This window comes from Gadus chalcogrammus, chromosome 11 (genome assembly GCF_026213295.1).
Source record: "Gadus chalcogrammus isolate NIFS_2021 chromosome 11, NIFS_Gcha_1.0, whole genome shotgun sequence".
Lineage (NCBI taxonomy): Eukaryota > Metazoa > Chordata > Actinopteri > Gadiformes > Gadidae > Gadus > Gadus chalcogrammus.
In genome coordinates, this window is record NC_079422.1 from 862338 (window position 1) to 883921 (window position 21584).

At 44.1% G+C, this 21584-nt stretch overlaps 1 protein-coding gene across 1 annotated transcript in view; it reads left to right on the forward strand.

Annotated features, from left to right (window-relative positions):
• The first annotated feature begins 16351 nt into the window (after positions 1-16351).
• The window catches only part of LOC130392523 (integrin alpha-8-like), a 55734-nt gene continuing 50501 nt past the window's right edge, over positions 16352-21584 (forward strand). The window contains exons 1-4 of the mRNA XM_056603061.1: positions 16352-16446; positions 16696-16819; positions 18534-18595; positions 19403-19448. Coding sequence (XP_056459036.1) covers positions 16354-16446; positions 16696-16819; positions 18534-18595; positions 19403-19448 — 325 coding nt within the window. The 5' untranslated portion in view covers positions 16352-16353. The remainder of the gene's footprint in view (positions 16447-16695; positions 16820-18533; positions 18596-19402; positions 19449-21584) is intronic.

Below are 21584 nucleotides of genomic sequence, written 5' to 3' on the forward strand. Positions count from 1 at the left end.
CACTCTCTCCTTTTTGTGATGTGCCCAGAGTGACACCGCTGTTCATTCTCATACAGGCAGACTCCTCCTCCCGTCCGCTTGCGTGTCATCACGTGATCCCTGTCCTGTCAGATTGTGAAGCCACCCATGTCCATGTATTACATAGGAATGGTGTTATTAAGCCAAGACTCTGTAAAACAGAGCAGGCTGCTTTGCCGAAACAGCCGATCGTATTTCAGAAAACCTGCGAGTTAATCATCTTTGTTCGCTAGGGAGCGAACATTACTCATTCTCACGATGGTAGAACCGGCTCACCCGTATGCCGCTCCGTCTGCCTCTTTTCCTCCGCTTCAGCTCTGGGGGTGAATCCAGGGGAGGGGGGTACAGATCGCCACAGCATCCCGAATGCAGTGTAGTTCATCTGGGCTGTATGTGTACGTGGACGCGGCCGAAGCAGCCACCCCCTGGGCTCGCACAGCCAAACAAACAAATCCTGTCCACAGGAAAAGTCCAAACGCGCAAACTTTTTGGCCTAACATTTTACTAATTGGGAGTTCACCACACATCTACCTCTGTGACAGCTTAAAGCAGTTAATTAAAACAAGAAACTGGGAGCATAAACAGCACACATGCAGGATTTCCGCGGTGTTGTTAAAGGTATTAAAAGGTAGTAAAGGAAATTAGCCCAAATTAAGGCCATTAAAAAGTAATGAAAGTGATCTGATGAGGTATTACATTTCCAACAAGGCCTATGAGTTTTTCAATTGGTGTAATTTACATCGGGCCTATCTCCTAAAATTACTAAAACTTGAGTGGATTTATTTTTATGTTGCGAGTGGGACGTGAGCGATATCAATGATGACACGTGGTGCGTGCGCTGAAACAAACTGGATATACCCGGCTGGCTTAGTAATACCCACTTCGCGAGTTCGCTTCTGTTAGTTCAAAGTCATTTGAAAGACAATAATGGGGAAATGCAAATTTTCTGACCTCTGGCTGGAGGAATCGATCTTTAAAGAATGATCGCAAAAAAACATTTGTTTGACCGGTTGCCATGGTTATCTCTGTGTGGTTAATTTCCAGTTGTAGTGTTAATTAGCGATGTTGTCAGCTTACTGTTACATTAAACTGTAATCAGAAAACAAGGTTATATGCTATAGTATCTGTGGTATAAAGGCTGGGACGAATTTCGAATTATAAATATGTACAATCCATAACGTTAGCTCTCTGGCTCATAGCTCAGCTGACTAAAATACCTCCCATTGCCAAGTCGTAGCTAAGGTCCAGTTTTTTACTATTTATGTGAAAAACTTTATACTTGGATTGTAAAATGATGAAAATATAAATGAATGATCTTAATTCCTTTTCTTTGGCAAGTGACCATGGTATAAGCGGGATAATGCCTAAAGGTGTCAAAAACATGTTTGATCGATCGTAATTAAAGGGGACTACTTTTTGAGGGAGAATTAGTAAAGTATTTGAATTGTTTTTTATGTTGGCAAGCAAGAATTAGTATAAATGGGATAATCAGTCTTATTAAAACGGTTTGTGCAACCAACCGCACAACAAGACATGATTGCGGCTCTTGTCGCTCTCGTCTCTTTCTGCACAAGCTCGTAGAGCGGGGAGTGATATAGACTGATAATCCCTCTATAGAAAGTACACAGGTGTGAATTTGCGCTACGGTATGGATTTTGACGTTACCGTGAGACCGGTGTGACCGGTAGACAGCCGCGTTTAAATGGACACTTGGATCCGATTAGAAGTGGAAGAACAGCTCAATCGGAATAAAAATTAAGTATTTGATACACTGCCGATTTTGCAGGTTTTCCCACTTACAAAGCATGTGGTAGTCTGTCATTTTTATCACAGGTACTCTTCAACTGTGAGTGACGGAATCTAAAACAAAAATCCACAAAATCACATTGTATGATTTTTAAGTAATTAAATTGCATTTTATTGCATGACATAAGTATTTGATACATCAGAAAAGCAGAACTTAATATTTGGTACAGAAACCTTTGTTTGCAATTACAGAGATCATACGTTTCCTGTAGTTCTTGACCAGGTTTGCACACACTGCAGCAGGGATTTTGGCCCACTCCTCCATACAGACCTTCTCCAGATCCTTCAGATTTCGGGGCTCTCGCTGGGAAATATGGGCTCCCTCCAAAGATTTTCTATTGGGTTCAGGTCTGGAGACTGGCTAGGCCACTCCAGGACCTTGAGATGCTTCTTACGGAGCCACTCCTTAGTTGCCCTGGCTGTGTGTTTCGGGTCGTTGTCATGCTGGAACACCCTACCACGACCCATCTTCAATGCTCTTACTGAGGGAAGGAGGTTGTTGGCCAAGATCTCGCAATACACGGCCCCACCCATCCTCCCCTTAATACGCTGCAGTCGTCCTGTCCCCCAGAAAAGCATCCCCAAAGAATGATGTTCCCACCTCCATGCTTCACGGTTGGGATGGTGTTCTTGGGGTTGTACTCATCCTTCTTCTTCCTCCAAACACGGCAAGTGGAGTTTAGACAAAAAAGCTCTATTTTTGTCTCAGACCACATGACCTTCTCCCAGTCCTCCTCTTGATCATGCAGATGATCATTGGCAAACTTCAGACGAGCCTGGAAATGCGCTGGCTTGAGCAGGGGGACCTTGCGTGCGCTGCAGGATTTTAATCCATGACGGCGTAGTGTGTTACTAATGGTTTTCTTTGAGACTGTGGTCCCAGCTCTCTTCAGGTCATTGACCTGGTCCTGCCGTGTAGTTCTGGGCTGATCCCTCACCTTCCTCATGATCATTGATGCCCCATGAGGTGAGATCTTGCATGGAGCCCCAGACCGAGGGGTATTGACCGTCCTCTTGACACGTTCTCCTATTTGCTATAATATGCGCAAACAGTTGTTGGCTTCATGACGGCAGGCTGTTTGCCTTTTGGTCGGCTGTAAGCGCCATCCCAGCCTGTGCAGGTCTACAATTTTAGAGCTTACACAGCTCTCTGGTCTTTGCGCATTGTGGAGGGTTGGAGTGCTGTTTGATTGAGTGTGTGGACTAGGTGTCTTTTATACAGTGTAAACTAAGTTCAGAAAAGGCTGCAGTAATATAGGTAATGAGTGGAGAACAGAGGGCTTCTATAAAGAATAACAAACGGGTCTGTGAGAGCTGGAATTCTTACTGGAGGGTTAGGTGTGCCAATACTTATGTTCATGCAATAAAATGCTAATTACATTACTTAAAAATCAGTAGGCCATGTGATTTTCTGGGATTTTGTTTAGTTCGCGTCTCTGGCAGTTGTATTGGTAGCCTATGATAAAAATTACAGACCTCTGCATGCTTTGTAAATGGGAAAACACTGCAAAATCGGCAGTGTATCAAATACTTGTTCTCCCCACTGTATATACGGCTCAATGATTACAATTCTCTGATTCGGAATATAATTCCATGCGAATAGAGATGTAGTGTAGGCCGCTATAATCGCCATGATATACACTTATTAGATGGTTTGGTAGTGGTGCAGCTACTTTTAACTTAGAGATGGCATCAGCAGCTGCAGTATTTCGGCAATTGGGTCAGTCGGGTACTTATATGCATACCGAACTTATCCACTGTCAAGGAAAGTGGATATTTTGCCTGATTCACACTTTCTTATAACTCTGTATAGTACAGGGACAGTTTTTTTCTAATTATCTTTTTCCACAATAACATGACTTCAGTTTTAACTAACACAACTTGATCACTGTTCAATCAACAATCACTGTTCCTGCCCCCCTACTTGAAACGGCATTTAAACTATCATGTTTTGATGGAGATTACCTGCGAGCATATGTCAGAACCATGCACAATAGCTACACTATACCTTCAAAGAAGTTTAATGTGTAGAATGTTTTTTTATCTTGTGCTGTTAAACAGAAAGATGTTTCCCACTTGGTATTGTACAGAATGACAGAAGTCCCCTCTTTGCCTGTACAAATGACACTGGTCCCTGTTAAATGGTATGCGGAGCGACACTTACACGCCAGGATTTATGTATTCATATGTTAGAAAAAATGTTTACTGCCTTCCATCTATAGTAGAAAATTAATAATTTGCCACGAGCTTTTAGACCAGGGGTCGGCAACCCTAGGCACGCGTGCCACCACTGGCATGTGGCAGCATAATCATTGGCACGCTTAAAAAGATTTAAAAAAAAAATCATATTTTTTATTTCATTATTATTTAAAAATGTCACCACACAATACGGCAGCATAATTATTACTACTACTATTTTTTTGCACTTTATTCTGTTTTGGGCATTTCCTCCCAGTGCAAATATGATTAAATGAGTTACTGAAAGCAGTGTTCTGAAGTGGGATCAATTATGAAGAAAATATTTAAAATATTGTTTCAAGTGGCCTGTATGCATCACATTCACATGGTTTTGCAAAGCTGTACATGTCTTAAAGACATTGATTTGGATGGTTCCAACATTCTCATCTATTATTGTTTTTTATATTTCTCACAGCGCAAATGTTTTTGAATGAGTTTCTGAAAGTGTTGTTTTAAGATGGGACATATGTATCAATAATTTGTAAGCCCATGTAGAAAATATAACACAAAAAAAACATTTAAAATGTTTTGATGCATGATTGTGGACCATATTGAAATAATACAATTCCAGGCCTTTTTAAAATGTTTTTGGTCGCTGTGTCATAATTCAGCTTAATATTTAATATATTGTTGCTTAAGTCACACGAGAAAATGTCAAACTGGCACTGCATGTTGAAAAGGTTGTTGACCCCTGCTGTAGACAGTTCTTCCATATTTCATAAGAGACATTTTGTCATGAGAAAAAACTTAACTAGGGCTGTCAATCAATTAAATATTTGATTAATCGCATGATTGTTCATAGTTAACTCGCAAATTGCAAATTAATCGAACATTATTTAACTGTTCTATATATATCTTTCGATTATTGATGAGGATTACCTTCAGTCTTTTCCAGAATTTATGAATAGATCCATGCAAGAGTGTGAGTGTCGCCCGATACCGTATAACAGGGGACTTCTGTCATGTTGTACAATAATCCAAGCAGGGACCATCTTATATATTTTAGAGCAAAAAGTTTGTCCGTTCTTTGAATGTGAACTTATGTAGGGGACAGTTTTTTTCTATATGATCTTTTTCCACAATAACATGACTTGCGTTTTAAAGGTTGGGTATGCGATTTGCGAAACGCCAGCAGATTTTGAAAATACACAACTCAAATGGTCCTACCCCCTCTCCTTCAACGCTGACTCTGACTCCACCCATTCCAAGTACCTGGACGCGCAATCATGCACGAGCGCGAACAGAGATGCGCGAGAGCGAGCCAGGCTAGCGTAGGTTTTCGTTTAACAACATGGCACTACATTCAGCTGTAAATTGCACCCAGTACCACGGGAAGTAGGGGTGCTGGGGGTTCTGCAACACCCCCTGTCCGAGGCCCTGTCTTATCACAGAAAACGATCATTTCTAAAAACTCCGGCCAAAGTGGAGATTTCTGAAAACGCCGGTTATGTGTTGTCGTGTCAACGGGGAGAAACGGGATTTTAGGTTTTGAAGCGTCACATTATGCACCAGGAAATGCTTAACGTCATGTGAGCGCCCGCTGTACCGTATTGGTCCGAATATAAACACAAACCCCATTGTAAGACGACCTATATTTGGAAAAAATATTTGAAGACCAGATCTTGTTTTTATGAATAAATAAATTGTATTCATTGAAATAATATATATAATATGAATAAAACACTGCATTGCCACTAAACAGTAGTGAAAATAGGCCGTACTGATGTGTACACCAAAGACTATTCCTGACACTCCTCTGCCCCGCTGTGTTCGCTCTGGCTGTGGTCGCTCCGAACTGTTTTCGGCCCGTGGCAAAGCGAGTCATCCTCGCTGCTGTCCAAGGCATTTTGAGACGCAGCATTTATTTAATGCTCATATGACCTAGTGCTGAAAAAAGGGTAGCGGTGGTGCGCTAAACTTGTTCTGTGAGCAGCTGGATGTGAACCATGGTGTGAAGGAAGTGAACACAACGATCGATTTTCAACTGTGCGCGCATGCACTGGTGTAATTGAGCTGCGCTGCTATATATCTTTTTTTATCAATGTAACGAGTTGCGAGTCTAGTGCAGGCTGAGTTTTTTTTTTCCCAGCACCCCCTGCTGAGAATACGTTCTCGCGGCTATGGTTGCACCAGATGTTAAACATTAAACGGTCACATAAATCTATTTTTAGAAAATGTATGTTTGTTTCATATAATTGTATTGGAAGTCCTGGAGTATCACTAGGGTTGCTGCCTGGTGTGGACATTTTCACAACGGAATGTAATACACTCGTGCTCAACAACGGTATTACCTGAGTATAAACGGTTATAAACTTTGAAATCTAGGTCAAGCGCTCCCCCCCCACACAAGAATCGCCCGCTTTTTAGATCCCTTGTCCTTCAGTGGCAGCCAACGTTTTCGACAAGCCAGCGCCTAGGATCTATGGCTTGATTTCAGTTTTTCTCTTTCAGCGTTTTTATTATGTCAATACTCTCTGCAAAAATAGTTTTACCTTCTACCTCTTGCCTGGTGGCCCTGGTGCGTGGGTTGGCTTGGTGGGGGATGGTCCGCCCCGCCGTCCTCCTCGTCTGCCATGGAACCATTGTTCTTCTACTGCTAGGGTCCAAATGTGCCGATTTAACTTAGATTCCAGTAGCTACCGCCAGCAGGATAACAACAAACCGGAGCTTGCCTCTGGGTCACGCGTACTGCACTGAAGCTGGGTCCGCGCGCGGGGCGTGGGCGGGGGTCCCGGCCTCGGCTCCTGGGAGCGCGGGAGTGCAGTACGACCGTTTTGATTGACGTACTTACTTGTCCAATGCAACGAGGTGGCAATCCAAATGATTGGCTGGAGTTTTTCGAGCCCTGCCCGTTCCCCAGATGATTGACTTGTTTAATTTTCATGTCAGTACTTCTAACTCAGTGGCTGTAAGCGGGTTATGATAAGGATTTCAAGTAATTTTGCAAAAATGGCCAAAAAAGCAAATTCCATACCCAACCTTTAACTACCACAATTGATCACTGTTCTATCAAGCAACAATCATTGTTCCCTGCACTTGAACAGCCTTAATGCTATCATCTGTTTTTTTGATGGAGTTACCTACAGCATGTGTCAGAAACTGCACAATAGTATACAGACCTTCAAAGAAGGTTTAAAATGTAGAATTTTGTTTTTAACCTTGTACTGTTAAACAGAAAAGATGGTTCCCATTTGATTGTACAGAATGACAGAAGTCCCTCTTCGCCTCTACAAAATGACACTGGTTCCCTTTTAAATGGTATGGAGCAACACTTACACATTTATGTATTCATTAGCCGTTAGAATAAAATTCTGTTTACTGCTGTCTCTATATAAGAAAATAAAAATCATTAGCCATAGAGCCCTTAGACAGTTCTTCCATAGTTCATGAGAGACATTTTCTATGTCATGAGAAAAAATACTGACTCGGATCTGTCATACAATTAAAATATTTTCTCATGAATTGATCGCACATTGATTGTCGATAGAGTTAACTCGCCAAACTATAGCCACATTTTTAACCTGCGGTCTAAATAAATCTTAAATGACTGTTTTGTGTCAAGTTGTTTAAGATTCTTAGTAAAACCATGGGAGTTCGGTTAAGAGTGGACAATATAGCCTTGCTTTATAAAAGCATTTTACATTTTCTGAACATGAGTGAGGAAACATTATCTGACATGATGGATCTGTGAATATCACATCAATACTGCTGAACAAACATCATACATGATGCACATCTGAGACACTCATCGTGATGTGCTGGATTCATCAGACGTTTCTGGTCTCTTTCAGACATAATACGCCCTCCAGGGGAACCAGCCAGCTGGACTGTCAGACCCAGATTTATGTCCAGATGGCTAGCCCTAGAACCTACCATCGACTCCATGGCCTCTTCCTCTTTGAGCCACAGACATCATTGACGGCCCTCTTGCCGCATCGGTGATATTGCACGCGATGCGCTGCTCTCATCCTCTCATCTCACTGATAGAGCTCTGGTTAGAGAACAGGCATGCAAACCCCCTGCATCCAACCTCCACCGGCGAGACACCTTGCTCTCCAACCAGCGCTGCTTACAGACCCTGATCCAGTCCTTGCGTACTTGCGAGAGCTCCCTCTCAAAGGCTTTATTCTTAGGCGCGTCTTCCCATGGCTCCTACGTCCGTCAGCTCCAGAGCCACTGTACCTTGCTTGCTAGGACTCAGACACAAGGACAATAGTCTAGGTCACAGTAGTTGGTGTCTGCAATGTGGCTCTGGCCCGAACTTCAGCTGCATGCTCAAGAATTAGAATAATTTTTCTCTTCAAGGATAGATTCCAGGAGCAATTTAAATTTTCAATGGAATGCGCTCCCTCTTGCTAACAGTTAAGAACAGAGGCAGGAAATACTGACACAGGATATTGAATTATAGATAAGGCTATGGAGCAAATTAGAAAAGAAAAAATGAAATGAATGTAGTGTAATCTAATCTCGAAGAACGTATTTATATTTAAAGTCTAAAGTAAGTTGCTGCAGTCCTTCATATAATGCAGTGAAGCTACTTCTCATTTTGCACACGTAAAGCATTATTATTTCCCATTAGGTTGCCATGATTATGTTCTTAATATTTTTAATCACAGAGAATTTTTTTAATATTGCTAAATGAAAGTTTAATCATCTGTTTTTTGTGAGTTGCAATTGGAAAACACATTGAGTGAAACAATAGGCACAGACAGCTCCCCTGCCTGCAGTGAAACGGATTCCCCTCTTTGATATGTAAATATTGCTTAAGGTTTCAGTCCCCGCTTGGCAACTTATTTATTATTTTATATTTATTTATTTAAGAGGGACAGTGTGCATTAATCAACATGGCCATTGTATTCGACATATAAACGCACCAGATTTAGTTAAACTATTTTTCATCTATAGTCCCACTTCTTTAAACAAACAAAAATCATTTGAAGTTATATTATGACAAAATAACTTAAAATAAAATCTGTATTATGTTGTGTATTTTTACAATGACCCGAAATAGGGTCCAAATGGTCGATGAAAAACCGGGGTGTGTGTTGTGTGTGTGTGTTGTGTGGTGTGTTTGTGTGTGTTGGGGTGGGGTGTGTGTGTGTGTGTGTGTGTGTGTGTGTAGTGTGTGTGTGTGTGATGTTGTGTGTGTGTGGTGTGTTTGTGTGTGTGGTGTGTTGCTTGGTTGCTTGTTAGGGTTGGTGTGTGTGGTGCTTGTTAGGGTTGGTGTGTGTGTTGTTGTTGTTAGGGTTGGTTGATGTGTGGTAATTTTGCATTAATATATGTATGGATCTGTACATGCAAAACTGTGTGTGTGTGCGAATCCAAAAGTGTGTGTACGTTGTGCGGGAAATGTGTGACTGACTCTTGCAAAAGTATCGACCGAAGATTGTTAAGAAAGCATTTGATTTTGTGTTTGTTTGGTACATACTGACGGGCTATGTGTTTTTGTGTGAGCAGGTGGAGTATTGTAGAAGGGACCGCCTTGGTGCTGGATTGAAGACCCCATGGTGCGGACCGATGACACCCCAGGTCAAACATGCCTGCAGACCAAGTGGCCCTACATCGAGCTGCTGTGGACCACCGACCACTCACCCTCGCTGAATTAGAATGAAATGAATAGACCACTTCTGCACCTCCCCTTCACTCCCCTGTCCTTGCAAAACCCAACATATGTCCTACCCAATACATCCCCTTGCATTCTGATCAATTCAAATACTTTTAAGACACGTAAACCAATGCTGGAGTAACGGTGCATCACTTCTCATGCTATCTTTTCAACATAAGTTGGGAATCAGCAAGCAGCTTGTTTACGTTGTGAAAAAACTCATCTGTTTATTTCCCTTCAGCACAAAGCCCAAAATTGGTTTGGACATTAAAAGCCAAACAGTGCTTTAAATGGCAGATTGTGCTGAATGTGTCTCTAACGACCTGTCTCACTTATACAGCCACTGTGAAACACTTTCTACTCCAGCAATAGGACTGTTCACTGGAAGGGGGGGGGCACACACACACACACACACACACACACACACACACACACACAAACTACCAAAGCCTTCCACTTAGAAGAACACATAGAAACACATTTACACATTTAGAAGGAACGCACACTGACATTTTCTGAATAAATTGTCTCATATAAAGGTTGATCTTTATATGAGACAATGCAGGTTGATCTTGTGACTGCACAAGTGTGTGTTCGCGTATATGCGTGCTTCACGATGTTGACCAATTTCATGTGTATTTATTACAACACTCCAAGGTTCTGAGATAAATACCTCTTTTTTGTTCTAACGGTCTCTTCAATGTTTTTTCTTTGATGGATATTGAATGTTTGAACTCGTAGGTTAAGCCTTTTGTTTTTCTTGGGTCTATAAATATTCAAATTCAAATAACTTTATTTTTCCGTGAGCAACTTCAGATGTGGCAGAGCAGCAGGGTTTGTCCATACCCAACAGTACATACATAAACAAAAACATGCGCGCACACACACCATCAACCCCACAGAAAATAAAAAATCCTGCCTAAGCCTAATGAATAAATGTATTACCTCCTAGTGGAGGAGAAAAAAATTAATAATTTTAAAAGATTCCAGGCATTTAACGAGAGGATACAGTTAAAAAAGATTCCAGGTGTTAAAACGAGAGGATACAGTTCAAAGAGGGGTTCAACCATTTAAAAGTCTTATGGATGGACAAAGCTGGGCTGGGTTCTGTATCTGCGGCCTGAGGGTAGAGGGAAAACTGGCTGTGGTAGAGTGTGTGTGATTGTCGAGGGTGATTTGTGTTGCTTTTTTTATAAAATATGATGTCACATCTGACCCGTGCCCAGATTGAGCTCTGTCCTGCAATATTTCAGACTAAATAGCAGATCCTCACTAAAGCACGCACACATGCTGGTCCTCAGAGTCACTAAATCAGCAATGCAATACATTGTGAGACACTGATGGTGTCCTATTCCCTCTCTGTCAACAGACACTTGAAGAAGCGGGTCTTCACACCTCAAGCCTAGAGAGTAACGGAAGTCGCAGGAAATGCCAAACGTTCCCCAATCTCTACGTCATTGTGCAATGATTCAATGAAGTGTCAATTGTCCTACACAAGATAATTATCAGTTCATATTAACCTCAGTGGTAACAGGGAGATGTGTACATGGCTCTTAAACTCAAGACAAGGCGCAAGTGAGAGGGGTCATATGATGAACAGTGAGATGTAGTATGGTTAAATAAACAAAGAGAGGACCCGAGGAGTGACGTGACAAAAAGAAGAAACTTCTGACGGCATTTCTTCTCAATTCTCCATCTGGCAGGTTCAAGGTTAGCAACCGGTGACCTCCTAACACCGCCATGCTGCATGTTGCCCCTTCCACACGGCGTGCACACACACACACACCCTGTCGCTCAACCCCCTCCACTCCTCTCTGCCTCATCCCCCTCGTCTCTAACCACCCCTCTATCTCCCTGCCTCTCATCCCCCTGCTCTCCTCTCGCCCCCCTCCCTTTCATCCCCCTCCTCTCTCTCTCCCTGCTTCTCATCCCCCGCTCTTCTCCCTGTCGCTCACCCCCCCTTATTACTCTCTCCCTGTCTCATCTTCTTTCTCTCTCTCCCTGCCTCTTCCCTCTCCCTCTCTCTCCCCCTCCTATCTCTCCCTGTCTCTCACCCCTGCCCGGTGACCAACCCGAGTGTTGGTTCTTTCATAATTCTCCACCTAGAGGGTAATTTAAAACAGTCCTAATATCTGGACATGAAACAAGTTGCATTAGCCCATCAACCTCGAAATGATCATTCAGGCACAATGTTGTCACCGTATGTGGGGAAACAGCCTACATCATCGCTCTTACCATTGGACTCTCTCTTTCCCTCTCTTTCTCTCACACGACAAATCTGCAATATTGCATGCTTGCATTCTTGGCGTTCAAACAGTATTTGGTTGCAAAAAGATTGAGCACCCATAAAAAAGATAGTCACTCAAAACAAATGGGAATAGAAGGGGGGCGTGAAGAGAGCGTTTAACTTGCACAATCTGTGATTCAATTCACAAATCAGTATGAATTTATATCAGTAGGCCTATGCTATCAACCAAATTATGTTACTTTATTGTGTGTGCGTGCATTTGTGTGTGTGTGTGTGTGTGCGTGTTTGAGTGTGTGTGTGTGTGTGTGTATGTGTGTGTGAGAGAGAGTTCAATGTAATTCGTGCGCGCAAGTTTATAGCCTACTGCAATGGGCAAATGCGCATATATAAATGTGTTTTTTAAAGACTATAATATCGGCTGCCGTCCACATTGTGTCTTGGCTGTGGCAGCATGTCGGGTTAAGTTCGCCATTACTTCCCCGTTTCTTCCTCTCCCCATAAAAGGCGTGGGGCCGATGACGCGCCTCCCCACGCCGCTCTGAAGTGGTCTGCACGCTGTCTACAGGCTCTGTGTAGGATGGGGTGTGTGTGTGGTGGGGGGGGGGGGGGGGGGGGGGGGGGGGGGGGGGGGGGGGGGGGGGGGGGGGGGGGGGGGTGGGAGAGGTCTTGTAGCTGGCAGACCTTGAGGTGGTGGAGGGTCCATGCAGGATATTCTGGTGCTCGTGCAGAGCGAGTAGAACGGGTTAACTGACATTGTTGGGGACTGGACGAGCAGAGGAGGACCATACCTGCACGGAGGCGTTCATCTCCTCTCTCATCTCTCTCTCTCTCTCTCTCGCTCCTCGTCCTCTCTCTCGCGGTCTCTCTCTCATCTCTCTCGCTCTCCTCTCATCTCCTCTCTCGTCCTCTCTCGTCCCTCTCCTCCTCTCTCTCATACTCTCTCTCTCTCTCTCGCTCTCTCCCTCTCTCTCTCTCCCTCTCCTCTCTCCACTCTGCCTAATGGTGTAACTCTATAGCCTCCGCAATAGCCCGGACTTTCTGCAGGATTTTAGTTTTATCCCAGGACGATGAGTGTGTGGGACTGCCCTGAGTGTTTCTCCCCAGGTCGTCCGAGATGTGTGTTTTGTGCTCTGGCGGTGTTCTCTACTACAGTCTGGAGTTTTTAACATCCAGGCGTGACCGTCCCGCGTTTACACCGGGGACCCGGTTGGGAGTTACTTGGATACTCAGTGACCTTTCTACCAAGCGGACCGCCGAAAGTAACACGTAGCAACCCACCTAGTATAATATACTTAGTTAATTATTGTTTCAAGTAGACCTCTAAAAGGAAGAAAAATTTCCAATTTCCCACACCTCCTCCCCATCAGCTTGCCGCAAATACCAAACTGTTGCCGTGAATAGAAAACAGAACAAATAGAAAACCCAATGAGATGTTATTTATAAAGTCAAGTGAAACCTATTCGTAAGCATCCGGCGGTTCTTGGTCAAAACTTCAAAAACGACATGAGTTCAACATGCCCCCCCCATGTTCTCTCTCCCCCTCTCCCTTGCTCACCCCCACCCGTCTCTATCGTTCCTCTGCTCCGTCATCTCTCTCCCGCAACCATCTCTATCGCCCTCTGCTCTCAATCAGCACTCCCCCCAACCCATCTATATGGCCCTCTGCCCTCAGGTCTTCCCTCTCTGTCTCAGGATGATTGTTCTGGTGGGGGCCCCCAAGGCAACACCTCCCAGCCATGTATTTGGAGCGGGGGCCGGGGAGGGGGTGTTGATGCAACGCTAAACTACTGCCCCTGGCCGGCGGGGGCCGACCGCTGCAGACAGATACCCTTCGATAACGCCATGATTCCCCAAAACCTTCCTCTGCATTGGGCATAGTGAATGTGTGTTACATCATTTGTAATTGTGAAAGAAAGAAGGGATTAGGACAGGGGAACAGTAAGAGAGAGAAGTTGATGGGGGTAGGGGAAATCTCTATTTATTAATTTGCCTGCATCCCTGTTCACAATTCCCTTTTGATCGCTCTCTCTCCTCTCTCTCTCTCTCTCGCTCCTCTCTCTCTCTCTCTCTCTCTCTCTCATCTCTCGTCTCTCTCTCTTCCCAGTCTTTGCGCTTTCGATCTATCTTTCAATCCTGTCCAGGCACTATGTATCAGCAGGCTGTTCAATCGGGTTTTAAACATAGTGTACATCATTGCAAAGAGCGAGAGAGAGATAGATAGAGAGAGAGAGATAGGAGAGAGAGAGAGAGAGAGAGAGAGAGAGAGAGAGATACTGGATGTCTATGGATATGGTAACTATTTCTTACAGATTTACTGTGTACCTATTTATATACGTACAAACCATGGGCTAAGACACAAGTACACTGTGTGTGTGTGTCTGTGTGTTGTCTGTGTGTGTGTGTGTGTGGTGTGTGTGTGTGTGTGTGTGTGTGTGTGTGTGTGGTGTTGTGGTGTGTGTGTGTGTGTGGTGTGTGCGTGTGTGCATATGTATGTTTGTGTGTCTGTTTCTGTGTGTGTGTGAATCCATCGTTGGGTGATGTAGTGCAGATGTATGTGATGTGAGATCATGTGTGATACTTGTGCACATGGTGAATACAGTAGAGCAGAGCTCTCCTGTTTTACAGATATATACCCCCCCCCCCGGGAACCCCCAATGCAACCAACCCCAAAGTGTTTTAACAGAAGCAAGGAGAAAAGACGGTCAGAATACAATTGTGCGGTGTGTTTTACCACACATTGGTGTAGTATAGTTAGATACGATAGCAATAAGGCTAATATTTAGACAAAAAATAAAAAAAAAAGTGTTTGTGTGTTTGTGCGTGAGTGTGTATGAATCTTAATATCTGTGCCTGTGTGTGTGTGTGTGTGTGTGTGTGTGTGTGTGTGTGTGTGGTGTGTGTGTGTGTGTGTGTGTGTGTGTGTGTGTGTGTGTGTGTGTGAATCTTAATGTGTGTGCCTGTGTGTGCATGTGTTGTGTGTGTATATGGTGTGTGTAGGTGTGTATGAATGTTACTATGTGAGCCAGCCTCCGTGTGTGTGATTGTGTGTGTGTTTCTGTGTTCCTGTGTGTGTGTTAAGTAGAGGTGTTTTATTGGGGGAAGACTCTACGGTTTTAAGCAGACCCAGCTGGCCTTTAATAATATTGGCAAAGATCTGTTTGCAAGTAGAGCAATTATCTCCCAAATGGACTACAAAACATACACACACACTCTCACGAAACTCTCACGGACACACACACACATGCGCGCGCGCGCACACTCACACACACACGCATACACACATAGACACACACACGAGAGAGGTTAATTTAACTGTGATGGGTTCACCCTGACATAAGAATTTACTTGACTGCATTGTTCATTAAATTACCAATGTTGTGTGTGTCTGCATGTTCTCATGCCTTTGTGTGTGTGGTGTGTGTGTGTGTGTGTGTGTGTGTGTGTGTGTGTGGTGTGTGTGGTGTGTGTGTGTGTGTGTGTGTGTGTGTGTGTGTGTGTGTGTGTGTGTCTTTGTGCGTGCACGTGTTTTAGATAGATGTAGATTTGAGAGTTTGCGATGGGCTCAGAGTGAGGGCCCCTATCCCATGGGCCCCTGCAGGTCTCTGAAGTGCTGCTTGTTTTATGAGCAGGGTCTCCCATCAGCCAACCGACAAATGGCTCTGAGCAAAGGGTGTTTCATCATTTTCTTGCAGGCTTCCTCCTTCCGCAATAGAGAACCCCCCGAGACTAGATCAACATTAGCATTAGTCAATATGACCTAGCGTTACACTTTCATAAAGTCTCTGATTCTCTTCCTGTGATCAATCTATCTATCAATCAATCAATGTATCTATCTATCTATCTATCTATCTATCTATCTATCTATCTATCTATCTATCTATCTATCAATCTATCTATCTATCTATCTATCTATCTATCTATCTATCTATCTATCTATCTATCTATCTATCTATCTATCTATCTATCTATCTATCTATCTATCTATCTATCTATCTATCTATCTATCTATCTATCTATCTATCTATCTATCTATCTATCTATCGATTGATCCTATGTATCTATCCATCTATCTAGCGTTACACTTTCATAAAGTCTCTGATTCTCTTCCCGTGATCAATCTATCTTTCAATCAATCAATGTATCTATCTATCTATCTATCTGTCTGTCTGTCTGTCTGTCTGTCTGTCTGTCTGTCTGTCTGTCTGTCTGTCTGTCTGTCTGTCTGTCTGTCTGTCTGTCTGTCTGTCTGTCTGTCTGTCTGTCTGTCTGTCTGTCTGTCTGTCTGTCTGTCTGTCTGTCTGTCTGTCTGTCTGTCTGTCTGTCTGTCTGTCTGTCTGTCTGTCTGTCTATTGACCCTATGTATCTATCCATCTATCTATCTTTTTATATATATAGCTCTATAGTTCTATTAACCCTGTGTATCTGTCCAGATAACAGGATGATTAAGGTGAACGGCAGCAGGGAGCCTCTTGAGTTCAAGTCTCACCAGTGGTTCGGTGCGTCGGTCAGAACACACAAAGGCAAAGTAGTGGTGAGTGACTGGATGATCCCACAACACAGCTCGTACCTTAACTTAATTAAACTCTAGAACTGATTTGATCTAAAGTCAGTTTTGTTAGTTTTGCAAGGGAAAAAAAAGACACGATGGTTAGAGAAAGCATCTTGTGTCTTTAGCGAAGCCTTATCTGCACCAACGGTATGTGATATGGAAATTCCTTAAGTTCCTGTCTCTAGCTGCACTGTCTCATTCTCTGATGTGTGGTATCCCGTTGTCCCTCAGGCCTGTGCTCCTCTGTACCACTGGCGGACGGTGAAGCTGAGTGGGGAGAGGGACCCCGTGGGGACGTGCTACGTGGCCGTGCAGAACTTCAGCGCCTACGCAGAGTACTCACCCTGCAGGACCAGTGAGTCACCCTCCTCCATCTCCTGACTCCCTCGCCACCCCGAGGGAGTCAGGAGATAGGCTAGGCCACTCGACCTAGCCTATCCCTTCCCCTCTATGTTGTCTGTCTGCTCTCTTTCTCTCTTCCTCCTTCTCCCCTCTCTCTCCCTCCTGTCAGTTGAATCGTTTCAATGCATTTTGTGGCATTTATGATGTTTTTAAGCAAAGCTTTATGATCTGGAGAGAGTGACTGAGAGGAGATCCAACGGCAGATCAAAGGAAATGCATTCATTTTCGGTTTTATTTTTCCCCTTTAGCTCCATCTATGTTCTCTCTTTGTTTCTCTTTTATCATCCCTCTCTCGCTCCTTCTTTCTCCCTCTTGCTCTCTCTCCACTTCTCTTTCTCCCCTCTCTGTCGCCCTATCTCTCCCTCTTTCTCTCTCACTCTCACTGCCCCCCTCTCTCTCTCCCTCCATCCCTTTTTTCTCTCTCCAACTCTCCCTCTCTCTCCCTCCCTCTCTCTCACCCCTCTCGCTCTCTCTCTCTCTCGCTCTCTCTCTCTCTCCCTCTCTCTCCCGCCCCTCTCTCTCCCCCTACCTCCCGGCCCCGCCCATGTCTCCAGTCATACCCTCTCTATTCTCCTGATCCCAGTCCCCCTAATGTTCAGAGACAGGAGCCACCAGAGTCCTGGAGGTTATCAGGCAGCTTATCGTGAGCAGCAGATCAAACGCTCGCCCCTAACCCGTCGCTAAATCTCAGACTCATGAACTTCAGTCCTCAGGGTCACGGGGTCATGCACATCCACACATGCATTCAAATTGAAACATACATCACAGACACCCATTACTGTACACTACATACACTACAATGTGTATGTGTGCGCACACATACACATTGGTGTATGCATGTACATACAAGTCAGGTTAAATCGTATTCATTCTCAGGCCATTTGTGCTTATACGGATTTCAGCTCGTATGCCAATGTAGACCAACCAAGCGCCAATAAAGATTAGGTTGTAAAATCGTTCAATGGTTCTCGAGAGGGAAATACTTTTGATCACAGATGGTGCTACTATAAATGAATTTATATAGGTGTATGTGGGGCCTTCTCTCTAGCAGCTTTTGTTTTGCTTTCCTACAGTGAATTTATGACCAAAGAGACTGAATTACTTTACTAATCAAGTACTCAAACACAAAGCGGTTTGTTGCATAAGTGCATGTGTGTAGTAACGAGTAGTTTAGCCTCACCCCAGGTTGTCCCCCAAGCAATTTCTTGGGCTGTCTTCATAAGTAAATCTGAGTTTGGTAGTTGGACCGTCATGGTGAATAACACTGCAGGAGGTTTGGTTGGAGATTCACATTATTTATTTTATTCATGCTAATATTATATTTCTCATTTGAAATTGTACACTTTCAAATACTTTTTTTCCGAGAAATCTGAAAATCAGACTATTTTTTTCTTCTGTCTGTGTCTGTGTGTGTGTGTGTGTGTGTGTGTGTGCGTGCGTGCGTGCGTGCGTGCGTGCGTGCGTGCGTGCGTGCGTGCTTGCGTGCGTGTGTGTTTGTGTGCTCTTGCCTGCACATTTGTGTGTGTGTGTGTAAGAGAAATAGGGATCTATAGAGGAACAGGTACTGGAAAGCATTTAATGAAAGCAGGATGGGGGTAGGGATTGTGTGTGTATGGTTGTTTGTGTGTGTTGTTCTGCATTGACATGCTTGCTTTGTGTTTTCTCAGATGACCCAGACCCGGAGGGCCAGGGCTTCTGTCAGGCGGGCTTTAGTGTGGACTTCACAAAGGTAACGACCACGCGTCTCTATCGCCACACGCCACCACACACCTTCATGCCGGCACCTCAGCACAGCCTAGAGCTAAAGGATATTGTCAACAGCGCAAATATCACTGTCTATCTTATAAATGTTTGACATTTACATTTACATTTAGGGCATTTAGCAGACGCTATATATCGCTGCAAGTACAGTAAGGTTGTTCATAGAAACAAATGGCACACTACATTGTTCCATTAAGTATTGTTGACATGCTGAAACAACGTCAACATCAGGCTCCCATTTAGAGATTTACAGACAGGGCGCATTGTGACCAGATTTGTCACTTTAGGAGACTCCCCCAAGCATCCTTATGTGACCTCACCATAGGAAAATAATAGAGAACAAATACATCATCTCTGTCTCTGTCTCCTGCTCCCTCTCTCTCTCTCTCTCTCTCTCTGTCTCTAGCTATTTCTCTCTCTCTCTCTCTCTCTCTCTCTCTCTCTCTCTCTCTCTCTCTCTCTCTCTCTCTCTCTCTCTCTCCCTCTCTCTCTCTCTCTCTCTCTTGCTATCTCTCTCTCTCTCACCCAAAGCTCTCAGTTTGAGACCTCCAGCGTATGCTTTAACTTAACCCTGTTGTACAGGAAGTTGTCATGCTCAACAGGATTTCAACTCTAGCTATGAAAGCCACCATAAAAACACACACACACACACACACACACACACACACACACACACACACACACACACACACACACACACACACACACACACACAGTTAATAAATGGACATAATCTTTACAAATGTATGTCTTGTGACTCACTTAACTCTACCAGGAAGGACGACTGGTGGTTGGTGGGCCTGGAAGCTTCTATTGGCAAGGTAACTGAAACCGCATTGTTCTCCCTGCATATATGAACTGCTTTAGAGGAGTCTTCAGAGAAGAGAATGCCAGGAAGCATACCCTTCTAGTACACACACACACAAACACACACACACACACACACACACACACACACACACACACACACACACACACACACACACACACACAGACACAGACACAGACACACACACACACACACACACACACACACACACACACACACACACACACACACACACAGACACACACACACACACACACACACACACACACACACACACACACACACACACACACACACGTACACATGAATGCTCACAGAACTATGAAGTGTGCACACCTAAATGTTGTAACTTCATATTCTTTATTAGTTAGATCTGCCTGTGCATGGAGTATTACTCACCCCCCAATGTCCCCTGTTTATGTTCCATCATCATTCTGGCACAGGAAGTGGATGTTTGGGCATTATATTGATATGATCAGATAGCAATGGACTGGAGTGGAATGGACAAACTCCCCACAGTGCAGAGAAAGTGATCAATCGAGGGGGACAGAGAGAGAGAAAGAGAAGAGAAAGACAGAGCGAGCGAAAGGTTGTTAAGGATTGACCATGAAGAGCAGATGAGAAAGGTGTGGAGATGAACATAAAGATTGGAGAGATGAGGCTGGAGGGAAATATAAACAGTTTTCAAGGAGTTCATAGTAAAAACCTGTTGCAAAGAGCTAATAGAGGTCAGTTTGAATTGATGAACGGGCACATTGCAGGATATGAAATACTACACTCACCATACAAAATGTACTATGCATACTTTCAATAATGGCAGATAGATAGACAGATGAACACTTAATGGAGGATAAATGAGAGTGAGAGAGTATGAAGGGGAGTGACTGAAGTGGTGAGAGGTGGAGAGAGAGAGAGGGATTCTGTGGTAGATGAGACGTACAGTCGCTGAGGTCAGTTCTTTGGGCCTCAGCTAGACAAAGCAGAGGGATGAGGTCCCTTAATGAGTGTGGACACAGCTGGACAGCTACTCCCTAAAGCCCAGGTGTGAGAGACACGTGTGTGCGTTGGTTTGTGAGTGCGTGCTTGTGTTGTGTGTATGTGTGCATCTGTGTGGTGAAACGGGTGATTATCCAGCCCAGCCTGGCTGATCTCTCATCACTTTGACTGATTTGGCAGTAACAGAATCCTGGTACGTTGGGTGAGGCACTGGGCCGGGGGGGGACGGTAACTGATCGGTTGCACAAGGACCCTGCCTCAGACTGTAGCCTTCATCTTAACCTCTGCTCTGACGACCCACCGCCCGTCGTCTGTTTAAGAGAACGAGAGGAGAGAGGGAAGGAAGAGAGACGCATGGAGGGAGGGTTGGTGATTTACAAGAGGTCAGGAAGAATCCCAGTAGAAAGGGAGATGAGAACCAAAGAGGGTCAAAAAATGGACAAAAGTATTTCTCTTTATAATTCACATGATCTACACATATGCCAAGTCTTTTAAATATGCCATTGTTATTCAATATACATCTTGATTTTGTACATATTTAACTAAGCAGCGTGCTTTTACCGGGCGCCACGTCTAATGGACTCTTTGGACTGCATCAGTTTGTTTGTGTGTGTGTCTCTCTCTCGCTGTCTCTCTTTTCACTCTCACTCTCTCTGGATCTGTTTGTGTGTGTGTGTGTGTGTGTGTGTGTTTGTGTGTGTGTGGTGTGTGTGTGTGTGTGTGTGTGTGTGTGTGTGTGTGTGTGTGTGTGTGTGTGTGTGTGTGTGTGTGTGTGTGTGTGTGTGTGTGTGTGTGTCTCTCTCTCTCTGTCTCTGTGTCTCTCTGGACACTGTCTGCCAGCCTGCTTTTTCCTCCAAATGTTAATAAAGCACTCAGCCTAGACTTTAAGGACTCTTAATATTCAGCTGTTATGCTCAGCCTTTGGACTCGCTCTCATTATGGCGAGAGCCTCCACAGATATATCAATAAATATATCAATGTAAACGTAATGCAGCATCTAATACAGCTGGTTCACTACAGGGGCCCATTTGTTACGGTTCTTAGCATGATGTCTCATAAATTGCATAGGACATTTAAAATGAGACGGATATGAAGATTTGTTCCTTTAAAACAAACACCAGATTGAGGCTGC